Source organism: Mustelus asterias, unplaced genomic scaffold (genome assembly GCF_964213995.1).
Source record: "Mustelus asterias unplaced genomic scaffold, sMusAst1.hap1.1 HAP1_SCAFFOLD_130, whole genome shotgun sequence".
In the NCBI taxonomy this organism is placed as follows: domain Eukaryota; kingdom Metazoa; phylum Chordata; class Chondrichthyes; order Carcharhiniformes; family Triakidae; genus Mustelus; species Mustelus asterias.
The window spans coordinates 216,046-234,890 of record NW_027590164.1 but is presented as its reverse complement, the minus strand read 5'-3'; the positions used below and the strand labels follow the sequence as shown (position 1 = coordinate 234,890).

The 18,845-nt window shown below is 42.7% G+C and overlaps 1 gene segment (V, D, J or C); it reads right to left on the bottom strand.

Moving 5' to 3' along the window:
• LOC144484859 (Ig heavy chain C region-like) lies at nucleotides 1-16,957 on the bottom strand. The segment is given in 7 exon segments: nucleotides 1-467; nucleotides 1,609-1,908; nucleotides 3,513-3,827; nucleotides 4,335-4,634; nucleotides 15,186-15,236; nucleotides 16,405-16,728; nucleotides 16,850-16,957. Coding segments are annotated over 7 exon segments (1,728 nt in total).
• Between the last annotated feature and the right edge of the window lie 1,888 nt (nucleotides 16,958-18,845).

Genomic DNA, 18,845 nt, shown 5'->3' with positions numbered 1-18,845 from the left:
GGTTATTTTCATTCATCATTGGACGAAAAGGCTTTTATTATTTTTATTGAAGTGTCGAATATAAATGTATGATTCTCATTGACATGAATTAACGGTATCCATCAGTGCAAGAGAAATGTTCACAAAACTGGGTTTACCGCTGGATTTGTCAACCGTTCTGTTGATGATCTTCAAGGGGATGGCTTCATGTCCCACCACACATGAGTAAGAAGCGCCACTGGCCCACTCCTCCGCTGCAATGGATAACAGGCTGTACATGAAGAAGGAGCCATTGCCGTTCTCCGCCACCACCTCTGTGTTCCTGTAGTTCCCGGGATTCACCGGCTTGTCATTGATGGTCCACTTGACGAAGATCTCTCGGGGGGAGAAACCTCTCACTAAACAGCTGAGGGAGATGAATCTCTGAGCGGAGACGTCTTCCGCCGAGGGCAGGAGGACAGAAACGGAGGGTTCCTGTGGATTTTTAACTGTAGAAAATGTACAACATGCGTCAGTTTCGGAGGGAATGGAACTCCTGGATACTCCAGGTCATAGAGTTTTACAGCACGAAAAGAGGCCCTTCAGCCCAATGTGACTGCGCTGGCCATGAAACACCAATCTATTTTAATTCCATTATCCAGCACTTGATCCATAGCCTTGGATGCATTGGTGTTTCAAGGACTAATTTAAATGTTTCTTAAATGCTGTGAAGGTTCCTGCCCCTTCCAACCTTTCAGGCATTGAGTTGCACATTCAAAACACCCTCTGGGTGAAAAAGGTTCTCCACAAATGCCGTTCCTTCTCTTAAATCTATATCATCTGGTTGTTGACCCTTCCACGAAGGGGAGATGTTTCTTAATTATCTACCCGATCGAGAAAAGCGTATTTGATGCTGACTTTTAAAGGTTTCCAATTTTCATTTTGGGATTTGCCCAATTTTTCAGTTCGGAGCAGAGATGGTTACGATCCATTTATTGGTGAACATTTCTGTCTGAACTAGAAAGTTACTTCAAGCTTACAGCACAGAAAGAGGCCATTCAGCTGAACTGGTCTGTTTTGCTGCTAAAGTTCAAATCACGTCCCTCCTCCCTTCTTACTCCATCTAAGCGTTGTCTTCTAATCATTGTTACTTCATCTACTTTTCACTTCTCACATCGAATTTATTATCTACAGACCCAGAGTGTTTAGTTACTAAAACTATCAATCAGGGGCGGCACGGTAGCACAATAGTTAGCACTGCTGCTTCACAGCTCCAGGGACCTGGGTTCGATTCCCGGCTTGGGTCACTGTCTGTGTGGAGTTTGCACATTCTCCTCGTGTCTGCGTGGGTTTGCTCCGGTTTCCTCCCACAGTCCAAAGATGTGCGGGTTAGGTTGATTGGCCAGGTTAAAAATTGCCCCTGAGAGTCCTGAGATGTGTAGGTTAGTGAGATTAGCGGGTACAATATGTGGGGGTAGGGCCTGGGTGGGATTGTGGTCGGTGCAGACTCGATGGGCCAAATGGCCTCCTTCTGCACTGTAGGGTTTCTATGAGAAGGCGATTAATACACCGAATAGCAAAGATTGACTCAACCACTTACACTGGAAATATACACAATGACTCATTTATTGTTTCAGTCTGGCCGCTCACCTTCTTCCTTGTGGATAGATAGTCTTAAAGGAGTTGGCTGATCCTCATTGCTCGCCACACATTCGAACACGTCCCCACTCTGCCAGGCTTGTGTCGAGATGTTTAATTTGCTGACTACACTGCCTGAATGTTTCTCGACAATCTCTGATTTTAAAGGTTTCTTTCCTTGGCTCCAGGACATGTTGAATCCAGCGTAAGCGTTAGAAATGACACATGTTAAGGTCACGGTCGCCTCCAGTAGGACCTGTTCTATGGGAGGAGGCAGGAGAGTGATCCTGGAATTGGTGCATGTGGGAGAATCTGTGAAGCAGAAATGAAAATGAACCTAAGTTTCATCTTCAGAATCAAGACAGCAGTATTCAGCCTTCACTTTCTGATGTAGTATAAAAAAACTTCGGGATATCAACCTCGAGATGTCGTCTTTAATCGTCTATACTGAATGGAAAGCCAGGTTGGTCTGCGAAAACTATTCAGTAAAATCGATTACTCCAGACGTTATTGTAATGAATCAGCATTGCAGCAATCCCTGTATAAATATATCATTCCTGACATCAGGAAGGCAATACTGAACGCTGATTTATAAATAGGGTGGGTGCACTTTCGAGCACAATACCTTGAAGCTGTTAACATATGAATATAAGAACTAGGAGCAGCAGTAGACCATCTGGCTCCTCGAGTCTACTCCGCCATTCAATAAGAACATGGCTGATATTTTCGTGCACTCAGATCCACTCACCCGCCCGCTCATCATAACCCTTAATTCATTTACTGTTCAAAAAGCTATCTATTTTTGCCTTTAAAATATTCAGCAAGGTCGCCTCAACTGCTTAACTGGGCAGGAAATTCCATAGATTCACAACCCTTTGGATGAAGAAGTTCGTCCTTAACTCAAGCAGATATCGCCCCCCCCCTCCCCGCCTTATTTTGAGGATATGCCCCCTCGTTCTAGTTTCACACTCCAGTGGAAACCACCTCCTGCTGCTTTCTTTTCTACCCCTTCATGGTCTTACATGTTTCTAAAAGATCCCCCCTCATTCTTCTGAATTCCAATGGGTATAGTCCCAGTCCACACAATTTCTCCGCATAAGCCAACACTCCCAACTCCGCAATCAACCTAGTGACTTCTCGGCACCCCCTGCAGTGCCGGTTTATCCTTTCTCAAGTAAGGAGCCTAACGTTGTACACAATACTACAGCTGTTGCCTCAATTTATAAGCTGAACTTTTTACAGCTGCACCATAACCTCCCTGTTTCTAAATTCCATCCCTCCAGCAATAAAGGACAAAATTCCATTTGCCTTCTTAATTACTGCTGCACCTACAAACCAACATTTTGAGATTCATGCACAAGGACACCCAGATCCCTCTGCACAGCCGAATGCAGCAATTTTCACCCCGGAATTAATAGTCAATTTTGCTGCTATTCCTACCAACATTGTACTCCCTTGCCCTTGCCCACTCACTGAAACTATCTATATCCCTTTGCAGACTTTCAGTGTCCTCTGCACCCTTTGCTCTACCATTCATCTTAATGTCATCTGCGAACTTGTACACACTATACTTGGTCCCCAACTCCAAATCATCTTTGTAAACAATTGCGTCCCAACTCTGATCACTGAGGCAAACCACGATCACTACTAGACACCTATCGTTTCCCCAAATACTATCAGCTCAGTAAACGCTGATATAAAGTCCACCTCACTCACTATATGAGATCAAAGTAGAGGGAAACGTTCTGATGAAATCCTGAATGGTGAGCAATCCTAATGCAGCTCTTACACAGAAGCAAATACATGGCAGTAAATTAAAAGTTGTCCGCTGCTATGTACTGACTTTAATAATTCTTGATTTTTATTAAAATCAGAGCGTAAAATGATCAATTCCTCCCTCGGTTTGCATCTCTTACCCAGAGATCCGGTGATGTTCTGACTCTGGGTGAATCCTTGATGAGTGACCTGGCAGGTATAGACCGCTTTGCTGAACCATTCCCCAGCGGAGACTGTCAGCCGACTGCTCGCCGAGAAGCTCCCGTTCACTTCACAGACGGGAGAGGTGACAATTCCTGAATCCATGGGTTGTCCATTCTTCAGCCACTTCACCGTCATTGACTGTGCCTGGAAATCGACGATTGAACAGACGATGAATGCAAATTTGCTACTTGTGATTTCTTCACTGGAACTCACGGTGAGGATAACGGTTGGAGGGATGCCACCTTCAGGACCTTGAGAAAACACATATTAGTTATTTCCTACAGAAGATGTTGATCAATCAAACTTCTGTCTACATTAGAACATAGAACATAGAACATTACAGCGCAGAACAGGCCCTTCGGCCCACGATGTTGCACCGACCAGTTAAAAAAAAACTGTGACCCTCCAATCTAAACCAATTTCTTTTCGTCCATGAACCTATCTACGGATCTCTTAAACGCCCCCAAACTAGGCGCATTTACTACTGATGCTGGCAGGGCATTCCAATCCCTCACCACCCTCTGGGTAAAGAACCTACCCCTGACATCGGTTCTATAACTACCCCCCCTCAATTTAAAGCCATGCCCCCTCGTGCTGGATTTCTCCATCAGAGGAAAAAGGCTCATTTGCAGTCAATGGACATGAACCGGGACAATCCAGGGTCCGGATTATGCACATCTCTTTATGTGAGTTATAACCAAGGCCTTACACAGGTTAACCACAGCGTTTCTGTTTTACACAAGCTGCACAACACTTACATGGCATTTCAATGCTCTTGACTGAGTCGCTGTGTCGAACCTCACAGTCGATTTTGCTGCATTCTCCCTCTGACTCGGTGATGGTTAACTGGCTGCTCAGGGTATAGGTTCCCTTCGTGTTTCTCACTGACGGGTAAGTCTTAAACCCAGTGTTGATCGGCTGCCCATTTTTCTTCCAGGTCAGACTGGTGATTTCTGGGGAGTAGTCCATTGCCAAACATCCGTAGGTGACGGAGCCGTCAGTGTTGTGTTGCTGACAGGAGGAGACCAGGCTGTAGAGAATGGGCGGAGACGGTGTCGCTGAGAAAGAATGGTCGATTGAAAAAGTTAGACACTGTTAATTGTGTTCTTTAAGCCATCAGACATTTAAAATTTTGACCAGAATTATGAACCTATCCTAATATTTCCCAATAAAACCGACACCACATTTAAGATTCGATTAGTTCTATGATTTAGGATATCTGTTCCCTCTGTAGGAACTCAAATCTCTTTCTCCGTCTCTGTCACACTGGAAAAAAAACATTTTGATGTTATCTGAATGACATAAATTGCACTGGATCAAAGGAGAAAAGCAGATGATTTTCTCTATTCTTGCAGCCACCATTTATTTCTCAATCAACAGCACCTTGTGATGAGGAAATTGTCTCTTCATTCATTTCTTAGCAGTTTTGGGAATTGCTGGTGTTCAAACTGGCTGATGCTCTCAACACTCTCCACCTCATTTCCACCAAACATCCCAACCGCCCGCCTCCCACCAATCTCCAAAACCCCCAAACAAAGAATAGTGACTTTGCTTCAATAATACCTTCAGGATGAATACTAATGTAATCACCATAAAACTCTCAAATGAATACCAACTCAAATGCTTGCAACATTCTCTAATCTTCGGATCATGCATTAATAGTAGGAATAGGCCATTCGCTTCCTCAAGCCTCCTCCTCCATTCAGTGACATCATGGGTGAACTGATTGTGGGTGTAAACTCCATATTCCAACCCCTCCCTTCAGCCCAATGACCAGCTGTCTACTCTTTCCTGACTCTCTGCTCGATCCTTCAGCTTTCTCTACTTTCCACCGGCTTCTGACGCTTTCCTCCATCTCTCTATCTGCTCTTTCATGTCTGTCCACACGTTCTCACCCCCTCTATGCTTTCCCCCAGCTCTCTGTCCTTTCTTCCGATTCTCTGCCCTTTCTTCCGGCTTTTTTCACTTGTCCCCGGCTCTCTATGCTCCCTCCCTACCCTTTATCCTGGCTCTCTGCAATTTCAGACCCATCCCCTCTCTCTGCTTTTATGTTTCCCCCAACCCTCTAGACTTTCTCCCGACTCACTGTCGTTTCCTCCTGTTCCTTGCCCTTTTCCAACACTCTGTGCCCCCCTCCCCCCTCCCCCCCTCCCCATCCCACTCTCTGTAGTTTCGCGCGGCTTTCCGCAATTACCTCCGTCATTCTGCCATTGCCCGGTTGTCTGTCCTTCCCACCACCTTTATGCCCTTTCTTCCGGATCGCTGCCCTTCCCTCATCTCTATGCCCTTCCACCCTGTTCGCTGCCCTGTCCCCCGGCTCTCTGCCTTTTGCTCCGACTCTCTACCTTTTCTCCCGACATTCTACTCTTCCCCCCGAATGTGTGCCCTTTTCCCCGTCTCCCTGTTCTTTTCGCCGGCTGTCTGCTCCTTCTCCCGGCTCTCTGCCCTTTCCCTCGGCTCTCTGCCCTTTCCCCTGGCTTTCTGTTCTTTCCCCGGCTCTCTTCCCTTTTCCCCATCTCCCTGTCCTTTCCCCAGCTCTCTGCCATTTCCCCTGAATCTCTGCACTTTCCCCCATCTCCCTGCCCTTCCCTACTGCTGTCTTCCCTTTCCCCCGGCTCTCTGCTCTTTCCCCAGCTATCTGCCCTTTCACGTAGCTCCTTGCCATTTTCCCTGGCCCGAGCCCCCGCGCTTCCCTACAGCTCTCTCCACTCCATTGGCATGCTCCTGAAGTTGGGCATCACACCGTCTTCAGACCTCGCTTCAGGATGTGAGAGAGTGAGTGAATGTGCATGCGTCTGCGTGAGTGAGTTAGGGTGAGTGAGTTAGGGGGAGTGAGTTAGGGGGAGTGAGTTAGGGTGAGTGAGTTAGGGGGAGTGAGTTAAGGTGAGTGAGTTAGGGGGAGTGAGTTAGGGGGAGTGAGTTAGGGGGAGTGAGTTAGGGCGAGTGAGTTAGGGTGAGTGAGTTAGGGGGAGTGAGTTAGGGTGAGTGAGTTAGGGGGAGTGAGTTAGGGGGAGTGAGTTAGGGGGAGTGAGCTAGGGGGAGTGAGTTAGGGGGAGTGAGTTAGGGTGAGTGAGTTAGGGGGAGTGAGTTAGGGTGAGTGAGTTAGGGGGAGTGAGTTAGGGCGAGTGAGTTAGGGGGAGTGAGTTAGGGGGAGTGAGTTAGGGGGAGTGAGTTAGGGGGAGTGAGTTAGGGTGAGTGAGTTAGGGGGAGTGAAGATAAGTTGATGAGGGTGGGTGTGAGTGTGAGTGAGTGAGTGTGAGTGAGTGAGGTTGAGTAAGGGTGGGTGAGTGAGGGTGCGTGAGTGAGTGAGGGTAGCTGAGGGAGTGAGGATAATTGAATGAGGCTAATTAAATGATGGTGAGCCAGTGAGTGCGTGGGAGTGGGTGAGTCAGGGTGAATGAGTGAGGGTGAGAGACAGTTAGTGAGTGTGAGTGAGGCTGAGTGAGTGAAGTTGATTGAGGATGAGCGCATGTGAGTGAGTGTCAGTGTCAGCTAGCATGAGTGAGGTTGGGTAAGTGAGTGAGGGTGAATGAGTGAGGTTGTATGAGTGAGTGGGGGTGAGTGGGGTGAGTGAGGTGAGTGAGTGACTAAGTGAGTGTGAATTATGCTGTGTGGGTAAGGTTGATTTAGGGTATGTGAGTGAGTGAGGGTATCAGGGTCAATGGCAGTGAAAATGACTGTGTGAGCGAGGCTGAGTAGGATGAGTGATTGTGAGTGAGAATAAGTGAGATTGGGTGAGTGGGGGTTAGTTAGTTTGCACGAAAGAGTGAATGTGGGTGAGTGAGTGTGAGTGAAGGTGAGTGAGTGAGCGTGTGAGCGAGCGAGGGTAGGTGAGTGCGGGTGAGTGTGTGAGGGTGAACGATGGTGAGTGAGTAGGAATGAGTGGGGGTAAGTGAGTGAGAGTGAGTGATTCAGTGAGGGCCAATAAGTGGGGTGGGTCAGTGAGAGTGGGTCAGTGATCATTCACAATTACTCTGGTCCCATTATCAGGATGATTCTCTGGATGATTTTCCGCTCAGTCTCAGCTTTCCATTGCCTGTTGTCCACAGCCGAGTCGGGGACTGCTCCATTCGGCTCCAGGAGCTCCACCTCCTCCATTTCCTCTCCATCGATTTTGTCCCGATTCTCCACATTGATCAGCTTTCAGTAACAGAGCTGTCTAAAGTCAGGCAGCAGTGTAGATCACTGAGCAGCTGCTTTAATGTCTGTGCCTTACTTTAAGAAACCCGTGTCAGTGAACAGATAGACAGACTGAGGGAGCTGGAAGGGAAGCTCACAGTAAAGTTAAAATGGGCCGCACAGGAATCAAACACCAACTCTACACCAGTATTGGGGAGTCAGGCGGCCTTAGTCTCGGCCAGGTCCCTTCTTATTTATTGTGCCTTTGTGTCCGGTGTAACACATGGAAATTCCTACTTCTGACCTCATGTTGGATGGAATGTCATTGATGAAGCAGTAGAAGATTGTTACTCCCAGAACCGTTCCCTGCCGAACTCCTGCAGTGATGTCTGAACTTAGATGTTTGACCTCCAACAACCAATACCATCTTGCTTTGTGTTAAGTATGACTCGAAACAGAGAAGAATTTCCCCCCGATTCTTATTCACTTGAGTTTTACTCGGGCTCCTCGATCCCACACTCATTCAAATGCTACCGGGGTGGCACGGAGGCACCGTGATTAGCGCTGCTGCCTCACAGCGCCACGGACTCGGGTTCGATTCCCGACTTGGGTCACTGTCTGTGTGGAGTTTGCAAGTTCACCCCGTGTCTGCTTGGGTTTCATTCGGGTGTTCTGGTTTCCTCCCACAATCCAAAGATGTGCGGTTTAGGTGAATTGGCCGTTCTAAATTGCCCCTTAGTGTCACGGGGACTAGTTAGGGTAAATGCATGTGGTTATGGGGATAGGGCTTGGGTGGGATTGCTGTTGGTGCAGACTCGATGTGTGTGTAAATGTGCCTGTGTGTGATAAACTGCGTTTGCACGTGTGTGACATAGTGGGCTGCGTGTGCAAGAGGGGAGAGTGTACGTGAGAGAAAGGGTGTGTGAGACAATGTGTGTGGGAGAGAGAGAATGTGTGTTTGAAGAGTTATTCTTTGTGTGTGAGAGTGTATCTCTTCTGAAAGTGTGTGTGTGCGGAGGGGCGGGGAGAGTAGGAGTCTGTGTGAAAGAGTACTTCTGTGTGTGATTGAGTGTGTGTTTATGTGAAAAGGAGTGTGTCCGTATGAGATACAGGGTGTCTGTGAAAGAGAATGTGTGTGCCTGAGAGGGAGGGTATGTGTGTGGGAGAGAGTGTTGTGTTCATGTGAAAGACAGTATGTGTGAGAGGGAGTGCCGATTGGAAAGTAAAATAATATGTTCATCAGTGTCTGAAGGTGTGCATGGTATTGCGTCTGAGTGAGAAAGATGTGTGCAATGTGTGTGGGAGATAGAAGCAATGTGTGTGTGTCTGCGTGTGTATGTGTGTGTATGTGTGTGTGTGCGTGTGTATGTATGTGTGTGTGAGAGAGGGAGACAGTTTTTGTGTGTGAGAGAGAGACTTTGTGTGTGGTTTACGTGTGTGAGAGTGTGTGAGACACATGAATGCTTTTGCACGTGTGTGAGACAGTGGTCTGTGTGTGCAAGAGGAGAGAGTGTGCATGAGAGAAAGAATGTGTGTGTGAGAGATAGTGTGTGTGTCTTTATGTGTGTGAGAGTGTGTCTCTGTTCTTCAAAGTATGTGTGTGTGTGTGTGTGTGTGTGGAGGGGCGGGGAGAGTGTGTGTGAGCGAGAGAAAGTGTGAAAATTAGACAGAGTGGATGCGTGAGTGTGTGTGAATGAAGTAACTGTTGAGAGAACATGTGTCTGTGATAGGTGGAGTGTTTAAGAGAGATACATTGTGTATACATGTGTGTTCGTGTGTGAGAGACGGAGAGACTGTGTGCGTGTCAGAGAGAGGGTGTTTGTGAGAGACAGTGTTTGAGAGCAAGGTTTTGCATGTGTGAGATAATGTATAAGGGAGTGAGCGTGTGAAAGAGAGAGAAATATGTGCCTGTGTGAGAGAATGCGTGCGCAACTATTCGCATGAGAGAGGGAGCATATGAATGAGTGTGAGATGGAGTGAGAGTATACGGAAGAGTGAATGTGAGAGGGATAGTGCATGTGTGTGTGTGTGAGGGAGAATGTGTGCACGAGACTGTGCTTATTTGAGAGACTGTGTCTGTGTGTAAGAGTGCGTGTTAGAGTGTGTGCATGTGTCTATGTTTGTGAGAGAGTATTTGTGAGAGAGCCAGTGTGTGAAAGGAAGAATGTACAGGTGTGAGATAGTGTGTGCAAGAGAGATAGGAATATGTGCGTGTGTATGTGAGAGAGAGATGCGTGTGCAAGAGGAATTGTGAGAGTGTGTGTGAATAAATGTGAGACAGCTTGAGCGTGTGTGACAGAGTGTGGGAGAGAGAGTGCATGTGAGAGTGCGTGTGCGAGACTGTGCTTATGTGAGAGTATGTGTCTGCGTGTAAGAGAGAATGTGTGTGGGGATGTGATTGCTTTTGTGTAAGGGCGTGTGAGAGATTAATTGAGAGAGCGAGAGTATGTACGTACTTGTATTGAGAGAGTGTATGTACAACGCGAGAGAGAGAGAGAGAGAATGTGTATGGCTGTGTGAGAGAGATCGTATGAGAGAGAAAGTAAGTGTGAGTATGTATTTGTGTGTGCATGTGTGAGAGAATATGAGAGTGTGCATGTGTGTATCTATGTGTGTGAGAGTGTGTGATGTGTGTAAGTCTCTATCTGGCTGATTTAGTCTGGAAAAGCACCCTCACTCCACACACACTCACCCACTCACACAGTAAGTGGGAGTGACATGTGAGCACAATACGGACCGCGGGCCAAAGGTTGGAAAAACATTTAACTCTTTCACAAGTCAGTCGCAATTGAATAATTTCCTCTTTTCTCAATGAGCGAAACTTGTAAAAACTCAGGACATTTGACACAATCCAGGGCAAAGCCACCCACAAGATTACCCAACCCCCTCATTCACCCTATTCACTCTCTCCATCACTAACAAGCAGTGACAGCAGTGTGTATAATATACAAGATGCACTGCAGCAACTCACTAAGGCTCCATAGAAAACACTGTCCAAACCCGCTGCCTTTGCATCCTAACAGGACAAGGGCAGCAGCCACATATGAACACTACCACCTGCAAGCTCCCCTCCAAGACACACACCATCCTGACTTGAAACAATATCTCAGTTCCTTCACAGTCGCTGGGTCAAAATCCTGGAACTTCCTGCCTAACAGCACGGCGGATGCCTGCAGCATATGGACTGCAGTTATTCAACGATGCTTCATAGCAACACTTTCTCATGGAACAATTAGGGAAGATTAAAAATTCTGGCCGAGGAAATGACTCTAAAAGAGCCTTTAGAAAATTAAAAATAAGATGCAAATGAATTTGACCCTTCAACTGTCATACTAAACAGGTCAGGGACTGCTATAGTACGGATCACAATATAGTAAATCTCACTTTGCATTTGTTCATCGAACATTCTCAAGGCCGGTACATCACTGGTTAAAAATCACCCAATTCTCCCTCTGCAGTCTGACGTTTCTGCTCTGTCTGATGGTCGCAATATGCTTTGGGGATCTCATTTCTGAGACGCCGAGTCAAACATCAAGTCAAACTGTCACATTTCTCACAGATACAAGTGTATTGAAGAAATAAATCAAATTTCACTCCCTGAAATACAGCAGAAGGAACCAGAAGATTTATAGCCAGTCAAACAGATTCCTGGTCCCAACACAGTGACCACGCGCACAGAAACAGAACAGACACAAACGGTGCAACAATCGAGTGCCCAGCAGATAGATCTGTTCAATCTGTCAATTTCATTCAAACTGTTGGATTCTAATTGATCAATGGTCAACTTACAACAACAGAAAATCAATAATCTATTTTAAATTAAACTGATATTCATTTCAAAACTCCTTTCGACTGTTAATTATTTCTCTGTCTCACTTCTCGAAAACTATGTGAAAATGTAATTTCGCTGAAAATGAGCAATCAAAAATAACAGATTCAGGACAGTTCAATGTCCCTAACAGAGATGCAGTGACACAGTAAGAAGTAAACAAATCGGGAATCATTTACATTGAAAACCATTACTGATTAGAACTAATTTCTTAATTAAATGTAATCAACAAAATAATCAAAGCAAAGCACTTTATTGAGCTGAGCACAGCTGAGTAAAGTAATGTTTTTTTCTGAATTCATTTTCGATACAATTAAATGTTCTCTAAAACGGATGATATTTTGCACGCCAGTGCAATATTCAAGGTCTTTTGTTTTAACTTAATCAGCACCAATATCATATTTTAAGCTATTGTTAATTGCCTGTTAGTTCTCCTGTCAGCTCATTTGTATTCTGTAATAAAATGAGTTTTCAATTATTCAACGTGCTTCTGCCTCCAACAGTGTTAAATAATTGGGTTACAATTAAATCTTAGACAATCTTAAACAATAATTTCAAATTACTGAATGGAAGCATTCAGACATCTGTCATTCAGTTACTTAAATCTAATCACATTGTAATATTTTACTTTTTCACTTTTACTACAAATGTCTTATTATAATCTACAAACGTGTTAAAATGCATACTCCTGAATTTGTACAGAGTGTAACGGCCTGGCAGTTTGAAACCAATAATTCTGCTTCCTGGATTTAGTAATTTCGACCATCCATATAACTTAATTACTGAACATATTGTTGAATTAAAGAAGATCTGAATTAAACAGTGCAAACACAAAGAGGACAATTGATTCAAATCCTCTGTAACACTAAAACACGATGCAGAATATAAGTCTAGACCTTTTCTTCATTATAATATTTAATAAGAATTAAACATAAGCTTCAGATAGAATCAATTCTTCTATTCTGTCATTTATTCTTCCCATAATTTTATCCTGTATTTAGCAGTAATGGGAGACATGCTGTTATTATTAAGTGCAGAGCTAATATTATTTTAATAATATTTATAATATTATTATATTTTATATAAATTAATCTTTTTGAATTTCAAGCATTAACTTGTCCATCTCTAGTCAGTTTCTGTTGACAATTTACTACAAACACAATCATATGAACAATTACTTCAGTGTCAGCGAATTCCACCTGTCAGAAAACTCTGTTCGCTCTGTCAAGTGTATTCAAACTGTTTGATTCTAATTGATCAAAGGTCAAATTACAACAACAAAACAAATCAAGACAAATTTTAACTTAACCTGATGTTCATTTCAAAACTCCCTTCGCCTTTTAACTGTCTCTCCCTGTCTGTCTCAAATCCCAAAAACTAGGCAAAAATGTATTTTTCTGAAAATGAGCACGTCAAATATAACAGATCAGGGTCGTGTAATGTCCCTAACAGAGATACAGTGACACAGTAAGAATTGTAATTCATGATTTATTTTAATATGTAAGCATCAGTTAACATGAATAAGATGCCCTAACATATATTTATTTTATTTTTCCGAAACCTGTTTGCTTTATCCCCACAAGAATTTTCAATTCTTTTTTTCATTTTCATTTAGCCAGAAAACGTGTAACCGCTCAGTTGAACCAATACAGAAACAATTGAGAAATACCAAACGATTTCACAAATTTTGAGGTGAGATTAGTAATAAACTATCTCGGTATCCAATTACAAATTACTTGGAATTAATAATCTGGTTGCGGCTGCACAGAAACAAAATGTGAATAAGCGGATACAAAAATTGCCAAAAAGTAACGTCTTACTCTGCAAAATTCGTATTCCAGTGAATGCGAACTTAATCTGGGATATAACGATTAATACAAAGTATATTGCTGAACTGAGCGCTGCTGTGGAAACAGCATGTTATCATTGAAATAGTTTCTGGAATTATCACAAAATATTTCCAGTCTGGAAAATTTTCTGGTCATGTTAATTGTGTGAAAAGCACAACAGAACTATTAAAGGGGATTAATGCTAATTTATATCAATATAAAATAATCTTGGGTGAATATGGAGTTATATTACCGATTAATAATTGTTTGTTTTATATTAATTTTACTTTTAAACTTGTTAATGAGAAGTTTGTGATTGCAACAACGACTTCGTGTCCGAATGAGCGTTGTAAGTCATGATTTACTTTAATTTGTAAGGTTTAGTTAAAATTTATAAAAATGTTGGAATATCTTCATTTTAGTTATTTTTCCAAAACCTACTTGTTTTCTCCCTACAAGGGTTTTCAAACTCAAAGATTGTTTGCATTCAACCAGAAGACGTCTAACCGCTCAGTGGCACCGAGTTGAAACAATGCAGAAATAATGCCGTAACGCCAAACCATTTTACCCATTTTAAACATTCATAGTGATCGAACCACAGAATCTCTTCAGCAAAAACACACCAAAACACTTCAATGAGGGAATGAATCCGTTTCACGGACAAACAGTTCAATTGTCCATTCAACAGAATCAAATGTAACAATGCAAGAAAATCTCAATATCGAATCTAGCAAACCAACTCCTTACCAGTTATTAAACTAAACAGAAATCTGGAATAATAGCAACAGCAATAGCATTGCGGGGATGTGGAATGTGTTCAACAAATTAGTATTGAAACTTTATCACATTTTATTCATATTGGGTCATATTTCAAACATATTTAAACATTTGGATGGTAAAAGCTGCAGCCATCAAATGCCACCGAGATGAAACATTGCAGGTACCCCAAATTGTGAATGCAGTGAAAAAGTATGTTCTGAACGAGCGGCGTAAACCGTGGTTTAGTTTAACCTGCAATTATCACTTAAGATTTAAAAAATACAAATACAACAACGCCTGCCTGATTTCTGCCTGCAGTCATGCGTCAAGCAGTTGCAAACCCGCAGACTGTTCGTATTCAATCACAAAGCGTGCGTCACCGAGTTTAAACAATGCAGAAGCACCAAACTATTTCACAAATTTTACTTATTCAAAGTCGACCAGACAAACAATTTCCTCACCAGAGAAACACATCACTGAGAGACTGAACCCTGCTTCCTGCAGAAGCAGCTCAATTCTACAAACTCTTTCAACAGAATCAAATGTAACATTGACAGAAATTTTTGATATATATTCCAGCCAATCCGCCACCACCAAAGTAATTAATGTTTAAAATAAACAGAAATATTGCATAGCAGCACCAGCATTGTGAGTGAGTGGAATATGTTCACTGGATTAATATAGAAATTTTAGCATTTTAAAAAAATGTTGGGTTGGATTTCAAACACTTGTACAACCCGCAGCCACTAGATGTCACCGAGAATAAACATTGCAGAAACGCCGAATTGTTGAACAGACGTTAGGCTTTTAAAGTAACCCAGCCACACAGTAACTCAACAGATAAACACAAAAGCACAACAACTAGGGATTGAATCCCTCAGCAGCACCGATTGTCAAGAAACAGCGGAATTCCAGAACCCATTTGCAGCAGAATCACGGGAAACATTGTAAAAATTCACAATCGAGAATCCACCAAACCCACATTTAAGTAAACAAATGGATTATTAGTATAGGCAAAAATATAAAACAAAGACACATGCAAACCAGTTTCTCAATAAGTGCATGGTTCTTACCTGCAGTCACCGTCACCATGGTTCCTTGTCCCCAGTAGTCGAAGTAGTCACAATGTCACATTCCCTGGGTTGTGTCATACAATAACCGTCCCTGCACAAAATAGACACAAGAGCAACATTATTTTAAATATTCACAAACCAGAGGAAAAACAAAGTCAATTAATGTTCATTAAATTATCATTGTATTTCTGGATACCATTCTCCATTCATAAATGACCCGAATGTTTTATATTTCACAGAGGAACACATGAATATGTTATTGAAAACACCAACTGATAATTGAGTAATTATCACAGATTTTCCATATTCATTCTTATCATGTGGTCAGTGCTGGACAAAAATAATACTGTATTGTGATTAAAGTTGGAATTTAAAAGTGACACTGATCCAGCTTCAATCAATCAATGCTGAGGGGTTTTTGTATTGACAGTAACTGCTGTGCCATCCAGGCACAGTGAGACACAGCATGACAAATACTGCGGCAGGCTGTTCACTGTAAAATACAAAGATTTGATTTTACTGCTATTTCAAAAGCCTGTTTCCATCTCGTTTAAGAGTGAGTCAGTGAGATATTTCAACTTTTACTGGTCATGATGTTGATAAAGGGGATTAGAAACTTTTACACTCTCCGTTCACACTTAGCATGTAAATAAATAACAATAAAGTTGAAGCATTTTATATCTTTTAAAAAACAATGCTGCTTCTACCTATTATTTTGTTGAATCCTCATTTTGTTTGGCATTCCGCAGTGGCACTGATCACATATTTAAGCAAAGTCCTTCTCTGAGGTTTTTGTATGAGGATGTCGCTGTGCTCAGCACTGTGACCCCATCGTATCACTGCGACACACACCCGTACAAAAACTGCACTCATTCTGTTCAGTACTGCCGCTCAATATTCACTTCAAATGGACCATTTGTTCGGCTCTAATTTAAAATGTAGGCAACTGTTTATATAACACAATCTATCAGAAATATTAAAACGATAGTGCTGTACTTGCTGAAACGACAATAAATATAAAGTCAGTGAAAAGCTCACCCCGTTATATCGGTGACTTTTCAAATTTTACTGCTAAATGCTTTCTTTGTTACTTTTTAAACACGATTATGGTTTGATTCTGACCACTGTCGGTCATATTACATTTAAAACAGATACTGACCTTCAGGTTATGATGGAAGTTGCTGAATTCCCTCACGAGCTGTTCTTGTCCGGGTGCAGCCCTGGTTCCTCTCGCTGTGGTCTCCTGCACAGTAATAGATGGCCGTGTCTTCAGTCTTCAGGCTCGTCATGTCCAAGGCGAAGATGTTGTTTGAAAGGTCTTTGGACGCAGTGAATCGGCCCTGAATCCCGGAGGCGTAATATTCGTTGGATGAATCTTCGTAGCTAACCAGCCACTCCAGCCCCTGTCCGGGAACCTGCCGGATCCAACTCATTTCGCTGCTGTCAAGATCGAAGCCGCTGGTTTTACAGGTCAGTCTCAGGGATCCTCCGGGACGCCCGGTCTTTGCCTCTGGCTGAGTCAACACAACCTCCGACTGGACACCTGTAAAAATAGATCAAGAAACCCGAGGATTAATCCTGGTACTGATTTTTGAATCTGGAATATTATAGAGATAGACTGAGACAGCAACAGTGAGAGACTTGGACAATAAAAACCTACTCACCGGATAAGAAAGTCAGCAACAAACTGAGACAAATCACCGACCTCATCCTTCTGGTAAATTGGGGGAAATGGTTGTGTCCGGAACTCAGTGAACAAACCAACTCCCGGACTGTTGGATTCCGGTCCCAGTGAGCGGCATTTAAATACCCGGCAGAAGGGGGCGGCTTTCCAGGCGCCGCCTGTTGATTCCCTGCTGGAGGCGGCGACAGGATCCACGTCCCACCTTCCACACCCCCAACAGAATGGAGTCGAGATTTACAATAGGTTATTATTAAAACTGACATTTTATTCATGTCGGGATATTAGTTTGGCTGAGTATGTTCATTGTATTGTTTCCATTATTTCTGATGGTGATATTGCAGTTCATCATTTCTTTATTTAAATAACTAATTCCATTGTAAATATGCTGAATTTATTACCACGCCCCTAACAAGGACACAAATCTAAAAATGATGAAATAACGCTTTCGGATATAAAGAGACCGTCAGTCTATTTTTCAACAATTCCGGGTCTCTGTCACATTACAATAATAAAGCATACTTTATCGGAAGAATTGTTATCAATTTCTGTAACTAAATGTGGGGGATGAACAAAGTGATTCTATTTACAGTGCGGATGGCTATCACTGTACAATTTGGGTTTGGAGATGAGAAGAAACTCTCACACAATACAATGTTTCTCCTTATATTTGTCAAACTGTCCCAATCTCGAAGACAGCCCTTTGAAAATAATAAGAATCCCGCCCTCCTGATAATTAAATAGTGAGTTGCCAGAGAAACATAAAATTAACATCGATTTTTGACAGAGAAGTTAATGATTCGGAACGGACACGGAGATCATTAAAGTTCTCCTTCAGCATCCAAATCGTTGCAGCTCACTCTATTGGCCACCGACTGTCTAATATTCATTGGTATTGGGAACACAGGGTATCAGGACTTTGCGGCACATTGCACAATATCACAAGAATAAATGTTTTATCTTCCATTGAATCAGGTTATGAACTGATCATTTCTCCACTCATTGGCAGCTATGAGAGGGACTCTTCAATAACAGGAATCAGATTATACTGTACAATAGAACACGGTGTAAATCAGGTACAAGAGACGCTGCTGTTTAAATGAGATACAGAACGTTCAGAATATTCAGTTTTATGATGTTATTTTAATATTATTTCGATGCATTTTTGGCCATTGCTCTGATCTCAATTGACTGGGGAATTGGGACCATCAACGTCTCTCTCTCGCATTTCATGAAGTGGTTAATGAACAGATTATAATTATTGGAAAGGCATTTACTTGGAAGATATACAAATGAAAAAGCATCTGGTCACTTTATTGTTTTGCGATACTATTTACTCACATAATGAACTGGACATTGAATGAAAATATTTGATTAGAATGATTACTATTTAAAATGTGTCTTTCTTGTGCGAATGAAACATTTATTGTTTAAATGGCTGAATCCCATTTTGTCCATTCAGGTTCACGCTAATCTTTCCCACACAGTATTTGGCAGCAATCCAGGCTGCTGTCAAATGCTCAAAGTTATTGACAGGAAGCATCTGGGGGTGTTTGTGAAGTAAATCAATGATCTGTTTCTTCAGTACTGACCGTTTGGCTGCAAGCCAACTTAAAACCCTTCACGTTGTCAATGAGGTCCATTTATAAACAAATCTACCCAGTAACAGTACTGGGGGCACTTTAATTTTTTGAAGTTGTAAATCTAGATGAAATTTTCCCATCTCGAAAGAAAGGAAAGTCATGCAGCTTCTCTGGCACCCTGTCAGCAACAATAATGATTTTTCCAACACAGCAGGGTATTGTGATAGATGGATAGAAAGAATTACAGGCAAACTGAGAGATGTCTCAGAGAGACGATACATGAACATGTTTGCATTTTCCTCCCCTTTATCTTTCCATGGGATGTTTGGTTGGAAAGACCAGCACTTTTTGCCTGTCCCAAATTCCCTTGAACTGACTGGTTTTCTAGGCCACTTC